This window comes from Hoplias malabaricus, chromosome 3, assembly GCF_029633855.1.
Source record: "Hoplias malabaricus isolate fHopMal1 chromosome 3, fHopMal1.hap1, whole genome shotgun sequence".
In the NCBI taxonomy this organism is placed as follows: domain Eukaryota; kingdom Metazoa; phylum Chordata; class Actinopteri; order Characiformes; family Erythrinidae; genus Hoplias; species Hoplias malabaricus.
Genome location: NC_089802.1, coordinates 52,857,163 through 52,879,985, shown reverse-complemented (window position 1 = coordinate 52,879,985; position 22,823 = coordinate 52,857,163). Strand labels below are relative to the sequence as shown.

The 22,823-nt window shown below is 39.1% G+C and overlaps 2 protein-coding genes across 7 annotated transcripts; one reads left to right on the top strand and one right to left on the bottom strand.

The window, feature by feature from the left end:
- Positions 1-694: 694 nt before the first annotated feature.
- Positions 695-9,939, top strand: ube3a (ubiquitin protein ligase E3A). The gene is made up of 11 exons (XM_066663071.1): positions 695-870; positions 2,008-2,088; positions 3,278-3,591; positions 3,723-4,972; positions 5,123-5,267; positions 5,821-6,026; positions 6,197-6,361; positions 6,443-6,598; positions 6,706-6,779; positions 6,999-7,142; positions 7,294-9,939. Coding segments are annotated over exons 2-11 (2,577 nt in total). The 5' UTR covers positions 695-870; positions 2,008-2,086; the 3' UTR covers positions 7,415-9,939.
- Positions 9,940-10,206: 267 nt separating this feature from the next.
- Positions 10,207-17,947, bottom strand: cnga3a (cyclic nucleotide gated channel subunit alpha 3a). Of its 6 annotated transcripts, none has more exons than XM_066663074.1 (9): positions 17,808-17,947; positions 16,079-16,230; positions 15,364-15,483; positions 14,104-14,280; positions 13,520-13,579; positions 13,015-13,188; positions 12,735-12,836; positions 12,535-12,641; positions 10,207-12,430 (listed from the first exon to the last, which is right to left on the bottom strand). In XM_066663074.1, the coding sequence occupies exons 2-9, from the start codon at positions 16,177-16,179 to the stop codon at positions 11,031-11,033; spliced, it is 2,241 nt and encodes a 746-aa protein (XP_066519171.1). In that variant the 5' UTR covers positions 16,180-16,230; positions 17,808-17,947; the 3' UTR covers positions 10,207-11,030. The 6 variants fall into 6 exon arrangements, with proteins under 6 accessions (XP_066519171.1, XP_066519169.1, XP_066519170.1 ...); XM_066663072.1 differs by having other exon boundaries at positions 17,656-17,940; XM_066663073.1 differs by having other exon boundaries at positions 17,748-17,940.
- Positions 17,948-22,823: the final 4,876 nt, after the last annotated feature.

The window sequence follows — 22,823 nt, the reverse complement described above, 5'->3', positions numbered from 1 at the left end:
TGCCCAGTACATTACAAAAATACATTCAAACATTTTTGACCAATCTAAACCTCAGCTGAAAGACCAAAAATCGGAGCCCATGACATGGTTTTTAATTCCGAGAGTCAGATGTGGGAAGACTAAGAATAAGGGCTGAAATCAGTCTAAAAATCACATTATATAGCCATAATGTTTCCAACAGAATAAATTGATAGTTCCATTTCTGTTAGGCCACTTTAATCAGGCCCGAAGCTGTATTAAATTGTCCCTATGGTCTCTGTTTTACATTGCACCGTCTTGTGGTAGGTGCTGTTATTGCGAGAACCCCATAAATCATAGTAAAGTATAAAATCGGCGAAGTGCAGAAGTTTGTTTTTTTTTAAGGGAAGTTTTCAGGTTTTTGAACTGCCTTCATACCTACTACAAAAGTGAACGTGATAAACCTACAATATATTTTACATTTCGTCCCATTTCTAATGAATCCCTATGTAGTGCACTCCGAAGGATATTAAATAAAGGCTGCTACAATCAAAAAGTGCAATATGTCTGGAATAAAGACAATTATGTTGGGCTATTAGCTGCATCATTCTTTTTAAAATCAGCTGTGCTATTTCGGAGAGAAAGCCAGGTTCTGTGTAGTGCACTATGTAGGGTGTATGGTGGTATTTGAGACACAGCCTTTGCTGTTTTCCGGCGCTGTGGCTGAGTAGGGGAACATCTATGGTTGGTTAAGGTTTCATGTTGCACCCTGGGATGCGGACTGTGTTTGCCTCAGCGATCAAGATGGCCGAGAATGTTTGGTTGAGGGGCCGGAGCTGAACACAAACACAACTGGAGCGACTGTGATGTTGAGTGGCAGGATTACAGGCCCGCGACAGAGCGCATTCAGAAGTAAGCTGTCTGCGGATCTCTCGGGTTGTGTTCCGAGCGCCGATCCGTGGCGGGGGGCGCTGTGTGTTTAGGGCTCCGTTCCCGCTTTGGCGCTCCTCAGCTCCGGTGCCGCGGAGACAGCTCGGCCGCTGCGGCCTGGGGAAGCCCAGTGGACCCATGGAGAGACAGGCTTATCGCTGCAGAGACTTGTTTAAATACCAATATGAGATAGGGATCATAAGTCCTGCACAGCTCTGAAAAAAACATTAAGTTGACTTCCTATTCGCCAGTTTCTTATCTGAATTTTCCGTTCCACCTTAAATGGTGCTGCAGTTTTGGACTACGAAGCTGAAGTTAGCTTGCTATTCGAAATACCCTTTCCTTCTTAAAATTATGAAAAAGTTGAGGACTAAACGTTAATTACGAGACTGAAGCGTCTTATTGGAATTTTGCACCATTTAATGTGGAGCGGAGAACTGTGAAAGAAGCTGCAGAATAGGACGCTAACTTCAGTTATTCAGCGCTTTAAGCAGGTGGCTAGGCTAATTAGCGGAGTTAGCTCTGCGCTAGTGAAGCTCTTTCCCGGTGACAGTAGCTGCAAGGTTACGAAGCGCTGTGACGGGCCTCAGAGCTCCGTCGGAATAACGGCTCGGTTTTGTTCAAAGTATCATATTAAACGGGACCTTTGTGTTTGTTGCTCCGCCGCGGAGGAGCCGAGAGGTGGTCCCGTGTTTGTGCACAGTCATACCCCCCTGCCCCCAGGAGGCCTGGCCAGCACACACCAGATACAGCCCTACCACCACTATATGATGGAGCCATGACACACAGAACCGCTGGAGCGATGTCGTTTCTAGTTAAAATCAGTCCACCGCGAACGTTGCCCGCTGGTTTTATTGAACTTCCTCCCATCACAGCACCTGTCAGCTCCTCTTAGGTCCGGTAACGTAGACCTCAACAACACGACCGTAGTTCATACAGCACTCTCATCCTTTTCAGCTGCGCTGGTTTTACATTAATATAACAGACGTTCATGCTAGGTACTCAGTGCTTATTCATCTGTGCAATTCTTTATCCTCATATTAAAATGTACCAGAGTGCAACTTGGGAACAGAAATTAGTGCTGTTTTGTCCAGAACTAATCCCTCCTCTCCTTTACAGGATTGTTTCCTGACCGGATTTCGTTCTCTCTTGAGTTCAGAGCATAAGAGTCCAGCATTGGAAACTTTAAGCAATTCTAATGTGAGTACACACTTCCTATTCAAATGTCAAAATAACACATTTCAGTGCATTTTCATTATTCATTGACGGCATCACTATCTACAAGTAGAAATTATTTTTATTTAATATATAGTCAAAACAGACGTAAGTTACAAAGTATTTCTTTTACGTTATAAAAATAATGTCATAGTTTTCCGTGTTTATTCTATCTCCATTCAACTTATTACATCTTCCATTCTTTTTATAAGAAGGTTGCATAGCTTTGATCACTGTGTTCTTTCTTTATTCAGTTTGTAAATTTTATTTTACTTTGACTCTATGAATTCACCATCTTATTTTAAACTCTCTCAAGAAACATCTTGTACTTGATGACTATTTTTAAAGTGGTGCCTGACTTTAGCACATTACAGTAGTGTGTGATGCTCTTGACACAAAAGGTATTATTTTGTGCCAGCAAAATGGGGGGGACAAAGACCTATGAATTTTTCTCAGTCTTCTGTATTTTATACTGTTTTTTTGTAATTCTAATGTTTGTGATGCGACAAGACTGTGTATATTAACACCCGGGTGTCATAAGCATGCAGCTCGAATATGAAATATTATGCTTTAGAGAGTTTTTTAAATATTTGATTTGGCAACATAGACTAGAACAGCATGAAATGCTTGCTTTTCTGCATTTCAATAGTTCTTTTATTATTATTCTCGTATTGAATGACTTATTGTACTGCAGTTTTGTCTCAGTCATATATTCTTGTGACTTAATTTGTTGTCGCTGTCCAGTGAAAAACATTTATCTCCCAAAATGGTAACTTTTTAAAGGAGAAGGAAAATACCTTCTTAACTATCAATGTAAGTCAATGTAAAAAGTCATTTTGGAGCATTTCTATTTGTCCATTCGTCAAGAAATGTTCACACAATGTGAAGGACAGCTGTTCAAATGATGGTGGTGACTTGAACTCACCAAATATGGAGATACATGTTTTTAATTGGACAGCGATGATGTATATGAACTGAGGCAGACCATGCAGTTGTTTTTTTTTTATTTTTTTTTTGTGTAAATTATTAACATTTTCCAAACTTGCACTGTATTTGATCTCTGTACATTTTGACCAATGATGCAAAGTAATATTTGTTATTTTGTGGCATTATATGTGATTTTGTGAGTGAACCCTACTAATCCCTTGCTGCTCTGTTTGAATGTTTGATGCAGGAAGCGAGCAGCTGCAAAGCATTTAATTGAGCGTTACTACCACCAGTTAACTGAGGGCTGTGGAAATGAGGCCTGCACGAATGAGGCTTGTGGCTCCTCTCCGGGTTTCCGGCGCATGGATAACAATGCAGCGGCCATCAAGGCCCTGGAGCTGTATAAGAATAACGCCAAACTCTGTGATCCTCACCCATCCAAGAAAGGCGCTAGCTCGGCCTTCCCGGAGAACAGTGCCAAAGGAGCCAACAATTTTTCTGCTTGCAGTAACGGGAAGATGAACCACAAAGATCTGCCTCCCGCCAGGGAAGACTTTAGAGGTAAGCATGGAGAACAGTTGAACAATTGTCTCTTTATAGCCTAAGAAATTACAATGAGCAAACTTAAGATTTGATTTTTACTGTTTCTATCATTGATTTTACCATGTCATTCTTCCTCTGTGCCTTTTCAGATTTGAACTATCTTACAGAGGATAAGGTTTATGAAATTCTCGCTGTCTGTAGTGAGACGGAAGATTACTCCCCTCTAATCCGTGTCATCGGGAGGGTCTTCTCTAGCGCAGAAAGTCTGGTGCAGAGCTTTCGCAAGGCTAAGCAGCACACCAAGGAAGAGCTGAAGTCATTGCAGGCCAAGGATGAGGACAAAGACGAAGATGAAAAAGAGAATGCTTCTGGTTCTGCCAGTGCCATGGAGGTGGACCCTGAAGCTGCTGCAGCTTCCAGTGGAGAAGGGGCCTCTCATGACGGTAACAATGTGCAAAAGCTGGGCCCTGTCGAGGTGTCGGTGGACATTGATGCCGTAAGAAGAGTTTATGACAGACTATTGTCCAACGAAAAGGTTGAGGCAGCATTTCTGAATGCGCTGGTGTACCTGTCGCCTAACGTAGAATGTGATCTAACCTATCATAATGTGTACGTCGCTGATCCCAATTATTTAAATGTATTCATCATTGTAATGGAAAACAGCAACCTGCACAGCCCAGAGTACCTGGAGATTGCCCTTCCACAGTTCTGCAAGGCCATGAGCAAGCTACCTCTCCCGGCTATGGCCAAGCTAGCGCGGCTTTGGTCACAGTATGGAGTGAACCAGATCCGGCGCCTCGTGGAGACTTTCCAGCAGCTTATCACATACACAGTCATCAGCAATGAGTTCAACAGCGACAACCTGGTTAACGAGGATGATGGTGTGGTTGCGGCCACCAAGTGCTTGAAAATCGTCTACTATGCAAACGTGCTGGGTGGTGATCTGGACATAGACCACAATGAGGAGGAGGACGACGAGCCCATCCCCGAATCCAGTGAGCTGACACTGCAGGAGCTGCTGGGTGAGGAGCGGCGCAACAAGAAAGGGCCACGCGTGGACCCTCTGGAGACAGAGTTGGGCATCCGCACTTCAGACTGCCGCAAGCCCCTTATTCCCTTCGAGGAATTCATCAATGAACCGCTGAACGATGTACTGGAAATGGACAAGGACTACACTTTCTTTAAGGTGGAGACGGAGAGCAAGTTCTCCTTCATGACTTGTCCATTCATCCTTAATGCTGTGACAAAAAACCTGGGCCTCTATTATGACAACCGGATCCGCATGTACAGCGAGCGTAGGATCACTGCCCTCTACAGCCTGGTGCAAGGACAGCAGCTCAACCCATATCTGCGCCTTAAAGTGCGCAGAGACCACATCATTGACGATGCTCTTGTCAGGGTAAGACTATAGCAGATTTTCTTGGTTAATGGGAAGAGCTTCACTTGTATTTTCAACCTTTGCATAAAATCAAATTAACACACTCCTGGAAATATCGCATTGTTGTTGGAAATACATTAATGACTCCAACTGTGACACTTGTGATTTCAGCTGGAGATGATTGCTATGGAAAACCCTGCAGACTTGAAGAAGCAGCTGTATGTGGAGTTTGAAGGAGAGCAGGGGGTGGATGAAGGAGGAGTTTCCAAAGAGTTCTTTCAACTGGTAGTAGAAGAGATCTTTAACCCAGATATAGGTAAACCTGATATCTTCATGATCACCATGAAAATGGCATAACTCTTTTCCAGATCAAAACATCGAGTTTTGAGTATTATTAGATTATTAGCCTGTTGAGATTCCTCTTTAGGCTATCTAATAATAAAAGCAAAAGAGTGAAATTTCCATATCATCACTGTCCAAAGGAAAGTTTCTATCCCAATTTTGTTGATTTCTAGAATGCATTTGAACACAGCAGCTGTCATTCACATTGTATGAAAATTTCATTATGTATGAACCAATAGAAATGCAGCTTAAAGTCTTTTTACACTGATATCCATTGAAAGTTACGAAGGCATTTTTTTTCTTCTACTACAAACTTACTATATTAAAGATGTATGTTTTTCTTTGGACAACAATGTAAAATCTAACATTTTATAGTCATTTTAAAGCCATTTATATTGCCTATTTATTATAGAGATGTGTGTCAGGAGATACCATACATACAGTCAGCTATGACATGACATGTAATCAACATGTTCCGTAGTCTTTTGGTTATTGCCTTATACCTGCCCTTCCCATGTTTTCTGCAGGAATGTTCACCTATGACGAAAGCACAAAGCTTTTCTGGTTCAACCCATCATCATTTGAAAATGAAGGCCAGTTCACGTTGATAGGTATTGTCCTGGGCCTAGCTATCTACAACAACTGCATTCTGGACGTGCACTTTCCTATGGTAGTTTACAGAAAGCTAATGGGAAAGAAAGGAACTTTTCGAGACCTTGCTGATTCTCACCCGGTAAAATTATTTTTCTCATTACTTTTATTATTGTCTCGTATTTGTCAGAGTTTATTATGGTGGGAAAAAATGCTGTTTTAATATTTCATATAAACAAATAACTATAGATAGCTGAACAGCACATTCATTAATTGTGTCATGTTTCCATCATGTGCATCTCATTGGGTCAGGTTCTTCATCAGAGCCTGAAGGAGCTGTTGGAGTATGAGGGAAACGTGGAGGAGGACATGATGATCACGTTCCAGATATCGCAGACAGACCTCTTTGGAAACCCTCTCATGTACGATTTAAAGGAGAATGGAGATAAAATCCCTGTCACCAACGATAACAGGAAGGTCAGACACATTTATAGCCATAATTGTGTAGCTTTACAACAAATCAGTTCATTTGTCTCACTTAACTGTATGTTTCTGCAGGAATTCGTAGGGCTATATGCCGAATATATGCTGAACAAAAGTGTGGAGAAACAATTCAAGGCATTCAGAAGAGGTTTCCATATGGTCACTAATGAATCTCCCCTGAAGTATCTATTTCGACCTGAGGAAATTGAGCTGCTTATATGTGGCAGCAGAGTAAGTGAGCTCCATGAAAAATTAGTCATCTGATCTTACTTACACTTTCTGAATTGTTTGTGTTTTGGATAACAGCCCTGACCTTTTTTTTCCTCCTTCATTTCCAGAATCTTGATTTTCAAGCACTTGAAGAGACTACGGAATATGATGGAGGTTACAACAGGGATTGTTGCATTATTAAGTAAGAGAAAAAGCTGTTCATGTATTTCAGTACTTAATTTAGAACCATTTTATGTAGCGGTTATTATATTTAAGGTCCTGTGATGCCCTTTTACTAATTTGTTTAGCAATTATATTTTGGCTGCTTCATTCAGAAGACTCCCAAGGTGGAGATGGAAATGGTGGTTATACTGGAATGCATGTTCGATATTCCTGAATGGGACACGTATTTGACTTTCAGGGACTTCTGGGAGACGGTGCACTCATTTGGACAGGAGCAGAAGAGGCTGTTTCTGCAGTTCACCACAGGCACAGACAGAGCGCCAGTGGGTGGCCTGGGCAAGCTGAAGATGATCATTGCCAAAAATGGGCCAGACTCTGACAGGTAATGGCAGTGGATTTGTATACTGAGTTGTATGATATTCCTAGTTTCTGTGCTTTTGTGCCTTCTGTGTGTACTTTTTTTTTTTACATGAATTAACTATTTGTTTGAGAGGTAGCTGATAATCTATGAATTTATTTCTTTTTTTCATCAGGTTACCAACCTCTCACACCTGTTTCAATGTGCTGCTCCTCCCTGAATACTCCACCAAGGAGAAACTTAGAGAGAGACTCCTCAAAGCCATCACTTACGCCAAAGGCTTCGGCATGCTCTGAGTCTTGAGGAGACACAAAAGAACTCACTCAGCTTCAGAGATTTCATGTGTTCGTCAAAGGCGAAATAAACTACACCAACAACAAAACATAAATATCAAGTTTAAATGTAAGGCAGGATGTGAAATGGGCTAACATAGGAAAGTTCTGGTGACCGAGTGCCTGTGCCTAAATAGTAGATAAAACCACACTGGACTCTTGGCTCTCTCCCCTAATGTAAGTGTTAAGTTTCCCTTTTTGTATGCACTGAGATATAGCACTATTTATTTTAAGGGATAAAGTCTGTTCTTTCATGTCTGCCTGGAATTCAGCTCACTGTTTGATTTCTTATTCGGTAAAAGGAGGGACGGTTAAAGATTTCCAACACTTTCAGGACTGATCACCGCATAAACCTAAAGAAATATTACAAAAAAAGAACAAAAGAGTAAAGGGAGGAGGAAGTTATTGTTGTACTATGGTTGAACTGTGAAAGTGCACTTAACTCAATATTCAGAATGTCTGTTAGTTTTCTGTCGACTGCTTGTTGACACGTCATGCTCATGGTTCATAGGTCTTCCCCAGTCGGTCCGCACATCTCCAGCGATGCTTTTTAAGGTACAGAGCAACTTCAGTCCAACCTTTGTTACCAGGAATCTGTATTTATTGAGGAACTGCATAGTTTATAATGCCATGTCGGCAAGTTGTGCTGCTTGCTTATGGCCAGTGTTCTGTATTTAGCTGCAGAGTCTGGTTCTCTGTCTTACTTCAGTATGATGACATGATTAGCTGAAACCAGTCTGCTCTCATGGTGTACTCATGGCAAAGGAAAGACTATGAATATAGGAATTAAAGGCAAAGAAAACCACCTCTCCTTTAAAATGTTTGCAGAGCCCTTATTTGAAAAGGGAGAGGTCTCTTTCTTTTCAGTCTTTACTTTATTATTTTAATTCAGGTTGGCAGACTTTTTAGCTAATTACAAAATACCCTTATCAGTACTCCATTGAAATCAGCTGGGTTAACATTTTAGTAGTTTTGTTTTGCTCCACACAGTGTCTGGCCCAAATTACTATACTATTGAATGAATGAGGGGACATTGGCACAAACTGTACCACTATCTTCAAGTGCCAAACGTGTATGCTAAGAATCACCCCTTAGGTTTACTCAAGTACAGCTGGAAATCCACTTTTAGTGATGCCCTGGATCCACTGAGATAAATTTTTCTCATCATTTTGCTGTTTTTTTTTTTGTTTGTTTGTTTGTTTTTTTTCTCTCAGATAAATGTCTGTGGTTTGTTCCACTGCTGATGGCGCTCACATTAAAGGGGTAACAGAACTTGATATTGAGAATGAAAGCATTTGATCGTTTGTTTCCAGTTATTCTTAAATAAATTAAAAACTGAAAAACTAAGACTTTAGTGTGTAAACATAAATAACTTGAAAATGACTGTTTTGATACTTGGTGGCAAAATAAAATATGGGTTGACGCAAGAAGCATTAAACGAGGGAATTTAAATTCATTAACATACCTGTATTTCTAAACTTCAACTACAAACCCTAAGACCCCATCTCAAATTTACCCAAGACTTAGAATCAATGGCCATTTATTTATAACGATGCCACGGTAAATCGGGAACATGGTTGTTCCCTTAAATTTTCCAAATTTCTCAAGTTTCATCCTTGATTCTCATTGTTTCCAGCATGAGTGGTACTACAATATGTGAATGTTTTGTATTGCAGCTATTTGGTTCTAGAGGATGACCAGCTAAGCTACTGCAGTTAACAGTAAGGTTCCACCCTGGCCTGTGAAAATTAGGCCAGTCTTCATTCTGTTCAAAATGAAATGTAAAGTTGCATGTAGGTACAGCATATAATCACAAGGTGGTCTTGGATCATTCAGTGCATTTCCAGTCTGAGATCTTTCATTTTAGATCTGTTTCCTATCTGCCTCAATTCAGTCAGTGTCCTGATGGACTTGGACGGCTTATGTCAATCCCTGGCCACTTTGAGCACCAACTTGTGGCTTAGTTCCCCTGAATAGCTTGTTCCCAGTACTAAGAGCCTTACACAGGGTTAGCACAGCCTGAACTTTAACCTGTCGAAGGCACTCTTGGTCAACATTCTCTAAGAAATGCAGAAAGGCCTCTGCTAGATCCTATTACTTTTATTGTGTGTGCCTACAGTAAAGGATGACCCCTCTCTTTACTGTAGGGGGGTGTCCGTGATGCTACATGACCAATTCATAGGCCATTTATAACACTTGTTAAATACATAACATTTATAAATCTGTCAAAGGTCAGACTGATATTGAATGCCCAAAAAAAAATCACAATAATAAAAGGCTAGTCATACTAGTCTCATATTTAAAAAACCATGTTGTTCATGTTTTGACACAGAAAAGAAAAACGCACCCACACTCAGCATAAATTGTGGCTATGGCTGCGCGATGGCATTTTATAAATCGATATTTCAGAGAAGGAAACGCCATCACACAAACCCACCTTTTCTTCTCCTGTCCAGTATGATTCCACTGAGTCTTTGTGTCCAAATCCGTCCTAAAGTGCAATTAAGTTCTAGTTTTGATAAATGTCTTTCTCATTTTTTTTCTGATTGGATTACATTTGGATTACTCTGATCTTCTGGTTTATTAGCAAATTTGTTTTCAGCCACCAGAAGAGACCAGTTTCCCCATCTAAACTACACCTTGCCACTTTCAGCAGTCATGTGACTCAGTTTTGTCTTTTATAGGCACAAGCAGTAATTATTCTGTTAATAGCCTGGTTTATTTATGTTACCTGAGAAAAAATGTAACCAAAATGCAGTTACGAGTGCTTGATATTTGTAATCTGATTAAACCGTCTAAATTCTCTTACTATCCAGCAGTCTCTATCACTATATAGGCATCATGAAAAAGTTGAAACCAGAGTCAGTCAGGCGAAATCACTCAGATTTGAAACATTTATATTAAATGAAAGTAACCTTCCTCTTAAAGCTGAATAGCAGTGATTGAGAGGCAGACACTGTTTTATAATTTATTGCAGAACAGATTCAGATGATAAATATTCTTAATGACCCTAAGGACAAAGCATCTTTTATTTATTTTAATGAAGATCGGCCTTGCTTTTAGAATTATCCCATTCGAACCAACTGATAATGCATACTTTCAGAAACAATGTCCTTCTGAAATGTAGACTTTCTGAAAAGTCTATTAGCAAAACTTACCTGTTGAACAATGGCTTAATTTAGAATAATACCAGGTAGTACTCGCCAAACTCAATTCTTAAAAAAGTCAAAGCATCCTGAATTGTCCCTACCAATTAAAAAAAGAATTTTGCTTCATACGACTCCTACAGCAAACAGGACAAATTCATTTCTATCCCAGTCTATTTAACAGCACAACCAGGAACAGTGCAGCACATGAGGAACATTTACAACGAACATATACAGAACGGTCAACTGAATTTAACACTTATTACATAAACGTAATGGTAAGTAATATTGTTCATAGTCAAAACTTATAAACAAAATTTATAAACAGTTTAAAAGTAGTTCACTGCCTATATTTGAAAATATATACATATTAAAAAAGATCCCTTGAGTCCATTGTCCATCCTTTCACATTGTGTGTTTATTTCAGACTGCATTTATTTTTTTTTCTCTTCTTTTTTGTCTTCAACCACTTCAGACAGATCTTCTGCACGTAGTGATTTTACTTTGCTCTCCATGTTGGTGAGCCTTTGCTTGATCTTGCTCTGATAGGATGTGTACTCTGCCATGAGTCTGCCAAACGTGTTGGTCATAGCTTCCATACTGCTCTCCAGCCTTGTAATCTTTTCCTCCAAATCTTTGGGGTCCGGCCCTGAATTTGCCATTGCTTCGTCAATCAGGTTATCCTTCATTAATATGGCCTTTCCTTTCTCCTCCAGGGCCTTTTTGGCCTCTGGGTACTCCATTAGGACCTCCATCAGATCGTCTTTGGAGAGGGCGAAAAGGTCAGAGTAACCTACGCTCCGTATGTTGGCCGTTCGCCTGTTCCCTGCTTTACTGCCTTTGATGCCAAGAATACTGATTTCTCCAAAGTAAGCACCATCGCTGAGAACGACAAACTGTGTGATGCCATCATCAGCCACCACAGCGAGCTTCCCTTCCTTGATGATGTACATCTCTCTTCCAATGTCTCCCTTCTTACAGATGTAATCTCCAGGGCTGAATACTTGAGGCTGCAGTTTAAGCACCAACTCAATAAGCAGTCCAGCTTCACAGTCCTGGAAGATCCGCACCTTTTTCACCGTATCCAAATGGACATTGACGGCAATCTCAGCCTTAAGCTTGTCCGGAAGGTTCTTCAACACCTCCTTCTCATCACAAGTTTTTTTTTCTGTCCAGAGGTAGTCAAACCATTTGATGACCCTGGCCTCTAGGTCTTTGGAGACTTTACGGAACTGCATGTATTGCTTGATGGAGTCAATTTTGGCCTGGAACTCAGCACGAGAGGCATTCATGTTGGAGATCATTGCACCGACGTTACCGACGATAGTAGCAAAGATCAACACTCCAATAAGGAAATCAGCAACAACAAACACAAACTCAATATCTTTCACAGGAGCAGGAGTTTCTCCAATGGTGGTGAGTGTAAGAGTGGACCAGTACAAGCTGTAGATATATTTTCTAGATAGGCGTCCATATTCAGGATGGCTTATGTTGGGATACACCCATGTGTCTGTACCAAAGCCGATGGTTTTGGAAATTGCAAAGAAGATGCAGGCATTCCAGTGAATAATAATCAGGATATAAAGTACAAGGTTGCTGATACGGAAAATATTGGGATAATTTGTTCTGGTCTCTGTGCGGTCAAAGAACTCAAAGAGCCGTGCCATTTTAAAAAGACGATTGAATCGCAGTTCTGGATTGTTGTATCCTACTTTCAGCATTAAAATATCAGTTGGAATCATAGATAAAATGTCATATTTGAACTGTGAAGTTTTTCTATAATGGTCCATCAACTTCTTGGCATCTTTAACCAGAAGCCCTTGCTCCAGGAACCCTGGAAATATTGAGAGGAAACATTGTGTTTCTTTTATTTACTGTGCAACAACAAATGAAATCATAAAATGTGATTAATGTTACAGAGATTAACTAAGTCTTTACCTGTTCTTGACCTTACAAATGTGTCTGTGTAATAGACAGCGTCCGAGCCATAGTCTAAAATTATCCACAGGATTGTGTATTTGTCCTGTAGCTCATTAAAACAGGCCCTATTGAAATATAAACACCACAACAATACCATCAGCATTCAATCATCCCATACCTCACACACTTAAACTTGATTACCATGTTCATAAGCTGACCTTGTTACGATCATCATAAGGTTGTAAAATACAGGTGCTGCTATTACTGTGAGCCATCGATAATATGTGTCTGTGGCTGGGTCCATGATCCACACCTCTTTCCTAAAGGAATATGAGGAAAACCTTCAACAGTAGCCCGATTTCTTACAGAACAGTTTATACATTTAACACAGAACTGAGCAGGAATCCTTTCAGCAAATTAAAATTCATTCAGTATATAAGTAGTTCTACAGTTAATCCAATAGACTGCATGGGTCAGCACTATCTACAATATACTTACGGTGGCTCTTCTTTCTTTTTATCATCCTTCTTATCATCCTTCTTATCGTCTTTCTTTTCCTCTTTTTTCTCATCTTTCTTTTCATCCTGTTTCTCATCCTTCTTTTCATCCTTTTGGTCTCCATCTTTTTTCTCTTCCTCTTTTTTCTCATCTTTCTTTTTTTCATCTTTTTTTCTAAAGGTGACAACTTTGTTTTTAAGTTTAGGAAGGAATGGTGTTTATTTCAGGGACTCACTAAGTCTAAACACTAAACTAATAGGGTGTATTGTGATTTATTGGCCTGTAGGTGGCAGCATTAACACTTCCAAACAATAGTGTTACAATTGCACGTCAAAACCTTTTATAATGTTCTTATTCATCACCATGATGTAATACAAACACCCTGGAACTATGCATATAACTATTATTCATCCTCCTCTGATTACACCCACTTCACAGATTAAGACATCCTAGAGTTACAATCTGTTAACTATGGGTTTGGTTCTAAAGGGGCTTCTATACTTACTCGTCTGTGTTGTTGCAGTTGTTCATATTGTACACTGCGAGTGGCCATTGACTTGTATTTCTTAAGAGGAAAGAAGCACTCAGTGTCTGGTTAATCAGTGCTGATGGAAATTCTGTACAAATTTACATGACACCTAATCTATTCTAGCATTGCTCTCTTACTTAAAAAGAGCAATGTTCTATTACTCACTGGAAAGTCTACTTGAAAATCTACGTACTGGCTCTCTGGACTGAACCAGTGTTTCTAACCACATCTTCACTTCCAGTCAGCGTCAGAAGTAGTTGTGCCACATTGCCCTGCAGAGGTGCAGACCAATCTCCATGCCATTTGTCGGCTTTATACCTTGCATAAACCTTATTTATTCTGTGAAGCAGAAATATCAAGCTCATGTCCTGAAGGGGCCTGCAGAGATTAGTTTAACACCCTGAACTGAAATCATGAAACTCTTGTCCACTAGCCAGTGAGATGAAGCTAGAGTGTTAAAAGGGGTAGTACACTACTCTCTGCAGTGCTCTGGCCCTCCAGATGTGCACTCGGAACTCAATGATGTAAAGATTGCACCAGGACCTGGGTTACTGACTTACTTCTTCTTACGAGGCCTATCAGGATGCCCTATGGAGGAGAGGGCATAGCTCCCACAGCTGGAAATATCTTTGAGTTCTGGCCCACGGAATCGTTCCAGGAAGGAGTCAGGTCGCTCAACCTCTCGCTGCAGCCTATGTGACACCCAGTTCTGCACCATAAACAGGAAGTGCGAGAGCCTGGGAGATTGATACAAGAGAGTAACACTCCTGTGCTCCCTGTACAGTATGTAGTTTTCTTTGCCTTCTGAGTCATATGCACTCTTTTACAAAACAATATAATTGGAACACTCTTTTAACAATAACTTGTTAATGTTCCGAATGTTTTTGCATTGTGTAAAGTTACTGTTTTTATTTTTTATTTTTCTAGAATTATTTTCATAAAGATAAATTCTTGCATTAATATCAGCCTTCAAATTTTGAGAAATGCATGATATTGTTTATTTACTATTATAAACCTCATTTAAGCATTCATTTACAGCCTTTGTCAATCAAACTAATTCTTCTGCATGTGCCGTGCATTTGACTCAGCTTGGCATACCATGGAATGGAGTGGTGTCTCTTAACCGTGGTTCTGGAATATATGTGCATGGTAAAATTAGGTGTTTTCTCTGCTTTGATTCAGATGATTTAGCTCACAAAACATCTTGCTAATAATCTAGTCAGTAAAACAAGGGCTGTCACTGAAACAGCTCCCTAATCGCTCAGTAGTATTGTGCTATAAACTGAGGCATTATTCAGTTCGGTACGTAGTGCTAGAAAAACCAAATGTATTCAGACACTTCCTCACCATCAAAATGCATCAGCACTGGTCATATAAACAAACACATGTAGACATGTATAAGACATGTCGTCTCAATTTGTTTCACTGTACATTGTTGATTAGTAAGAGTGAAATTGAAATGCATTTTGGTCCACATTCAGTTCAGATAGTGAGCTATGATGCTTATTATGAGAACACTGTAGTGCTGTCAAAAATCACACACCAAATTTGATGTAAACAGGGAGCCATTTCACTCACAACCCATGTCTCCTGCAGCAGGGATACTCCCCAACTGTTAGGTCTTAATCAGAAGTCTTCAAATCCAGGCCTACAATACATGCTCTGTGCTGGGATCTTGCAGTAACTGATAGGTATAGATAGAGCTAGCCAGTAAATTATTAAGATAAAAAATGTGATTAACACAAGAAATGTAAAAGACCCAGATTTGAAGACGTTTATCCTAGATGATTAAAGGAAGTAGTTATATGTCTAGGTGTTACCTGGCCATGGCCCCAGCCCCTGTGAATGAGCTTCTGCGAGACTCCTCAAGTTGCTGACTGGTTGCAGTAGAATTGATCCCCTGCATGTCAGAGATTGTGTCCTCATAGATAGAATGTGCCCTGCAAAAAAATTCCATGTTTAAATAATTCACATGCAAGAAGGTCAGTGTTTTGTCATTTAAGAAACCCTTGGCAAAAAGTAACACAAGCTTTTCTTCAAACCAAGGACCAATGGAAGCATTTTCTTGTTTAGTCATCTTTTCCTTTATTTATTTGATTGCTATTTAACAGAATAGTCCATAGGTCATTTAAGTAGTGGGTTTTAGTGTTTAAATCATACGTTTTATAATAAGTTGTATTTTTTGTACAATACTTTCCAAGCAAAGGGTTTATCTGTTTATACCAGCCTTCTGCAATATCAGTGTGGTACTGTATGTCAGTAGTATAATATCAATTTAAAACAATATATAATATATATATATATATATATATATATATATATATATATAATACAGACATGCACCCCAGGCTCATTTGTTTATGTAAAAGACACTTACACAAATGTTATTCAACTCTGAATTACTAGTGATATATAGCTGTTATCAAGGTTTGAGCCTGCTTAGGTATGTATAATCATGAATATGTCACACACATAAAACAACTACACCAGGGATAATTCATACAACAGAAACAAATAAATCCTGTGATTTCAAACCTGCTGACACCGTTGTCAGTTTGCTCCACTTCATCATCCAAAGCTCGGCCTGATAACCTTTGACGTGACGGGTATGACTCTCCCGTGCAGATTTTCGCCATTCTCACTATTCACACTCACCCCTGCCAGGACATGAAGCTCCTGCTACAACACTGCACACAAAATACATAATAGCTGACAGTTCACTCCGGCTTATACCATTTATTTTAACAAATATTCAGGTAATAAAAATGAAAAAAGTAACAAGTTATGTATAGTCTTTGGTTTAGTGGGAACATAAAAGACAAATGCAAATGATGAAATGGTCTCAAATGATTTAGTATTCTTGAACTGGCAGACACTGCTTGTTGATCATCACAGACCCTTCAGAATGAATAGCAGTCCACATGATTGCAGAACTGTGCTCTGAAGAGATTCAAGAGATGTGCTGCTGATGTGATCTTCACAAACCAATTTTCACACTGACAATGCAGCCATCTGAGCTCAGGGCCTAAAAATACATCCTGCTTAGTTGGACAGACTAAACACTAAACAGGATCAGTCACCCATCCCTCTGAAAGATCACACCACAGATCTACCAGGAGCCTACAAGCCTTTAAAATGTACCAAGATGACAAGAGTCGGCTGCTGTAAAAAAAAACTTGAATCACTGTTGTCTTGATTTTGCCAAAGTGTAAAAAAATCTGCTTGCACCAAAATGACACTATTATCTTTGACTGATAATATTTAGGGTTATTGTGGATCGGACGTGCAACAAGAACTCCCCTTTAACTGAAAATGTTTCTGAACTGCCACTGTGCTATAAAGAACATTACATTTACTTTTGTGAGACAGCGTACCTTCTCAGTTCCGATCATAAAAAAAGCCTTATAGGAAATAACGTGCACTTTAATGCTCTCTGAAAATGGTCAAGTTTCAGGAGCAGCCTGTCTGAGGCTGTGAAAGTCCCTTTGATTAACCTGTTGTTGTTTTTTTCGCCTCAAAGTCCCCTTTATCCTTATCACACTGTATAATGTACTTCTTTGACTGGCTGGGGAGGACAAGGAGAAACCATGACCAATAACAACAAAACTTGCTCTTTGTATTTTAACTAAGGTCAAACGTAACCCAAATTTAATTTGGAGACATCATTCTTTTTAGAACAGATCTCTCAAAGACACATTTACACATTTGAAAGATGCCTGTAGCCCTTCTGAGATGATGTACAGGTTAAATCGACAGTGGTTCAACTCCTGTTATCTGTGAATCTGGCTAAGCAGTTATTCTCATTGTATGGGGCTGCACTGATGGCTAATGCTTTGGAGAGTTTTTGGTCCAGTACCTCATGTGCCAAACTACACTTTGCTTCACTTTCAACGTGTCAAAATGTGAAGGGTATCGTTCTTACATTTATTATAGAACATATTTAGAGTATAATTTATTCTCTTCAAACCAGCCTACCTTGGTAGGAGTATGATTTAAAAGTGCAAAAAAATCAATGCTTTATTTATAATGTTCAATTGTAACTTTCAAAAATTCGCTGTATGTGAAATTTTTACTAATGTGTATGTAGCATTTTAGAATGGAGCTCTCCTCACCTGCGAGGCTTGAGTGAGAATGAACAGAAATTACTTCATGGGCAGACTGAACTGTGCAGAGTTCTCCGAGCTGTTACCGAGCTGTTACACACCTTTAAATCCTCAAGTTCCTCTCAACCTGACAAGGTTAAATCCCATTCTTGAAAACCAACCTCCACTTTTCGTTATTTGAGCCATAATCCACTTTTTTCCTGGTGAAACTGGGTCATATTAATCCACCCCAGTCCTCGCGTTTGCAGATATTTTTAAATCCACTGTTTCTGAGAGACTCACTCCTCACTGACCAACGGCTAATGAGCGCGGGAGGGGCGGAGCCTACAGAAACGCTCAAGAGCGTAATTTTTTCTCCACCCGCTTTCTGACAAAACCCCATCTTCTTGCACCGTGTCCTAGCGCAGGACCCGTTGCCTGAAAACCGGTGAGAAAACAAAATGTGATTTCCACTGTACTTCATATTACTAAAAAGAATTAGCATGGACGGAGGTGCCGTGTCCCCACATATATCCAGCGATCACTGAATTGTCCCCACCAATAATTTTATCCCCTCAAAAAAAAAAAAAAAACGATCTGTCAACGTCTCATTAACCTAGAGGTGCAGAAAGGGTTAAATCACGTTTTCTACTCAAGCCCTACACATTCCAATAAACATCATGCAGACATCACATCTATATGGACATTAGATCATGTAAGAAGTAGCTTTCACCTTTCATAATGAACATGAGATCTTTTAATAGTTCTTTAATTTTAACACAAGCTGAAGTTTTGCTGCCATATGTTTTGAGCAGAAGAGCCTACAGCAGGAAACAGTTGACTGAATGTGGCTCCTGAGGTCTAAATGACACAATTCCCAAACCCCCGTGGCACCTAGAAAAAATAGAATATTTAACTGAGACATTAAACATTTCTCATAATGGAATATTTTATCATATGTAAGTAATTGAAACTTCATTTCCAGAAAAATTCTAGAAAATATTCCAATGTTTTCTTCTTAGCAACTTGATAGTATTTTGTAAATATAAACATTTATATTTATAGTTTGATATCTGCAACACACTCTAAAAAGTTAGAGAGGGGTGACAGTGAGTTGATTACCACTGTTACATCACACTGAGGAAAATAACTGTTGAACTATTGCAAGTGGAATATTTGCCCATTCAGGTTTGACTTAGGACTTCTGCAGCTCAACAACCTGTGATCGTCGTTGTCTGATTCCTCTCTTTATGATGTGCCATAGGAGACATATTTGGACTGCAGGCAGGTCAGTCAAGCACAAGCACTCTGTGTCTACAAAGTCATGTTGTTGTAGCATGTACAAAAAAAGACATGGCATGGTCTTGCTGAAATAACAACGGATTTCACAAAATAAGACATTGTCTTGGTCGCAATGTAGGTCTCTGTAAAAATCCAATGTCTGCATCAATGCAAGTCATCCATGATGTAATTACTGATGCAACCCACACATCGTGAGGGATGTTGCCTTTTGTGCCTATTACTGATAACACTATGGATGGTTTCTATCGTTATTAGCACAGAAAACAAGATATTCATTTTTTTCAAGAGAATAAGCTGAATCAGAGACACCTCAGATCACAGCACATAAATATATCATATCTGGGATGACCAATCTGAAAACTCCTTAGTGGTTCTGCATAGAATTCAAAATAGACAAACATATATTTTCTATTAACATTTCACTCTTAGTTTGCTTTTGTCCCATCTTTTTGGGAGATTCTTGCAGAAATCATATCCAAATTTGTTCATAGGTACAACACATAAACAAGTTGATCAGTGAAAATAACTTTTTTTGTACTTTTGTCTATTATGCAAAGGTTGTCAAAAGCTTGTCCTTCCTCAAGGCCACATCTTACTGCTGTTTTCCAGAAGTGGACAATTTGTCAAGATCCTTGAGAAGGTGAGAAGTTGCTATCACTGTCTATCCAAGTCACCATAAGCAAGACCTAGCTATTTATAAATGGAAGATTTTATGTCATTCCATTTTGTAATTCTAATTAAGAGACAACTCATAGATTGCACTCATTTAAATGTACAGCATTTAGCAGACACTCTTATTCAAAGTCACTAACCACTTTAACAATGTTACTGTGGTTGGCAAATGTTTAGAGTCTTGACCCATTCACCTATTAGTATAGTGTGGTGTGTTTGCCTGGGTCATCAGTCAAACCTATATTTTTCATGACGAGTCTCAGTGTTACCCACTACATTGTGCCTACTGCATTTTACAACAATATTTTTACTCATATTTGACCTTTAGTTGAATTTGTTTTCCTGATGCTGTTTTACTGTGCACTAATGCAGCACCTGACCATTTTCCACTTCCCCTTGATGTGGAATCAACAAGAAAAAAAAACTCACTGCCAAACCGAAACAATGACTTTCCTTAATGAACAAGCAATTTGTGTGATTACAGTTGAAATAAAGGTCTAGCTGTGGGTGGCATCAGAGCCCTATCACCTGCCTGGCATCAGCACAGCTCTCCACCCCCTGAGAGACCTGAGAAATCCTTAAGAAAATCTGCAGAGCTGCATCGCTAATCCCAGATTAGGCCTGAGCACCTATCTGAGCTACCTAATACGCCTTCTTGGATACAGCTCCTCAGACCATGTATGTACACCTGTTGCACTAAGCACACTCCAGGATGAGACAATGAGAACTCCGCTGCTCCACACAGGGCACCAGTGTTGCTGAAAAAGGCTCTGTGCCAAGGAGAACCATCTAAAGTGGAGGACCAGGAGGAATTGTTTAGATGTAAATACTGAGGGGTATTTTGGCCTCAGTCAGAGAGAGTGTGCAATATAGAGATGAAGAGAACAAGAACTGAGGTAGGTACGTTTCTATTCACATAAATAAATAATAAAAAAAAAACAAGTCTTCAACATCTTCACACTCATTCTCCCCAGAATAGGTAAAGGTCAATTTGTATTCTTCATCTAATATAATAGTTCAATCATTACACGGCATTTAATAGAACACTAATAAAGCTAATTTGAATCTTTAAAACATTTGATTAGTTAAGACATGATTCTTAGTGTCCTGTCATCCATATAGATTCCCTCTTTAAGCCTCTTAATCTCAGCCATCTGCTACATGGAACAGGCTTGCTTGTGTACATAGTGTAAGAAACCCCAGCATGGTTAAGAAAAGATATGTTGTTATAATATTGTTGTTTTACAAAAATAAAACACATTTCTTCAAATGTTTTTCTATTGTCCCATCTATTGTGAAATTTTCAAAATAGAGAGTAGCATATGTGATCAAATTCAGGGGGAAAAACAAAGACGCCTTGTTGTCTTTCAGCAACAATATATTGTTTCACTAAAAAATCATATAAATTAAATTGTAAACTAAAATGCAAAAAAGCATCCGTTCCATAAAAACTATCAAAGCTCTAAATATAATATCAGGCAGTTATTCAAATAATGAAGATTGTATGGCAAATAAAAATGGGCAGTACATATTGAGGAAAGAGCATTACCATACACCAGCTAACTGCAGCCTGGCTTTGAATACAGTAATTAAAAGACAAGGAGCTCTGAATTTGTATTGGACATTTACAGGGAATGAGTAGTGTATAACTAATATAATGGTGCATGTGTGAATACTATAGTCTGTTACTACAAAAGCAGCATGATGTCCCAAAGGGTGTAACTACTCTACTCTACAAGCCACCTTCCATCCTTAGTGTCCTCATGACATCAAAAGATTAACAGCAATCTAATTGCCAATGCTTAACATTAGATTCGAGGCATTCTGACTAGAGGCTTTGACTTCTAAGCGTGTGCAGTAAGTAATCAGTAAGGCAGCACATACACAACTAAATATGGCAGCGGGCTTAATGTTGAAAGAGGCAAAATCCAATTAAACAAGCAATGAATACAATGAAGGTTTATTTGCAGCCCTGCCTCCTATTATAGTTCTGGTTTGGCATTATAGCCTTGCCTAGAATAGAAAATGCAGTAGTAACCTATAGCCTGGCCTACTGTCTGGTGTTATTAGATTAGAAACACTAGTGCAGCAAGTCACACCACCAAATTAGTCTTTCACACATGTTTGGAAGTGTTAGTGTACCTTACTTACTTCGTCAAATTGTCTTCTAATTTAGTGCTTTTATGTTTCACATGCACTGTAAAATATAGGGTTTAAGCAGAAAATATTGCATTAATTTTTAATATTTTATCTTAATAAATCGCTAATCAAAATCCTTATAATCACTTCCCTAACTTCACAGAACCATAGTCGCAATCTGATAAACAGCACGTTATTCTTTGAGAGACATGAGAAATTCTAAATTCTGAGATGTGGATAAAGGATTCATGGGGTCTAAATCTGAATATTCAAAAAGAATATTAAAAAAGAATATTCAAAACCTGTACACCCTCTAGTACATCAAGTAGGAGGTTAAGTGCATGTAATGAATATAATCAGTAAACACTCATTGTGTAGGCAGTATCTGCAAGATTTTAAGGTAAGTCTTATGCATGAAGTCTGCACTTTGTTATTCTGCAGCTGACCTGTGCTATTAAGTCTGATATAGCACTGCACATGAATATGCACATTTATTATTATTATAATTATTATATTTTTGTATCTTTTTTTGAAGAACATTAGCCCAAATTATTGTATGCCATTAAATACAATAAAATTTTAACCAAACATACTAAAAGCATTTGCTAAAACATGCCTCATATTTAATGTGCTTGCCAAAAGGAAACTTGGAACCTGTGCCTTTTACCTTCTTCTTCAGCAACTTCTGCTGCTGTCAAAAGCTTGTCCTTCCTCAAGGCCACATCTTGCTGCTGTTTTCCAGAAGTGGATGATTTGTCCAGAGCCTTCAGAAGGTGAGAAGTTGCTATGACAACCTGCTGAATCAGTAAGCCCCATCCTGAACTGGACTTCTTCAACATGAAATGTATGATCTGTGGAGGGGAACACAGATTAATTAATTTCTTCAGGCTGAAGAAAACACCTTGAATATGCATTCAGAATCTCTTCAATTTCAGCACAAAATCAAATGTATATTTGGTAACTTAGAAAAAAGATACTGTCACAAAAATTCTGTGTCTGAAATCTGCTGTTTTCCAACACAAAGAACAATGTATTTCCAGGGCTTTCATTCATAAAGTTCTATATCAGTATACCTACAAATGTTA

Bases quoted from the DNA above. Each gene is read 5' to 3' on its own strand.
- cnga3a (XM_066663074.1), bottom strand. From the start codon at position 16,179: ATGGCGAAAATCTGCACGGGAGAGTCATACCCGTCACGTCAAAGGTTA. The intron at 12,642-12,734 runs GTCAGCTTATGA...ATATTTCAATAG, and splicing joins CTTATGATGATCGTAACAAG to GGCCTGTTTTAATGAGCTAC. The intron at 12,431-12,534 runs GTAAAGACTTAG...CAATATTTCCAG, and splicing joins ATTTGTAAGGTCAAGAACAG to GGTTCCTGGAGCAAGGGCTT.
- ube3a (XM_066663071.1), top strand. The intron at 6,027-6,196 runs GTAAAATTATTT...TCATTGGGTCAG, and splicing joins ACCTTGCTGATTCTCACCCG to GTTCTTCATCAGAGCCTGAA. The intron at 6,599-6,705 runs GTAAGTGAGCTC...CTTCATTTCCAG, and splicing joins TGCTTATATGTGGCAGCAGA to AATCTTGATTTTCAAGCACT.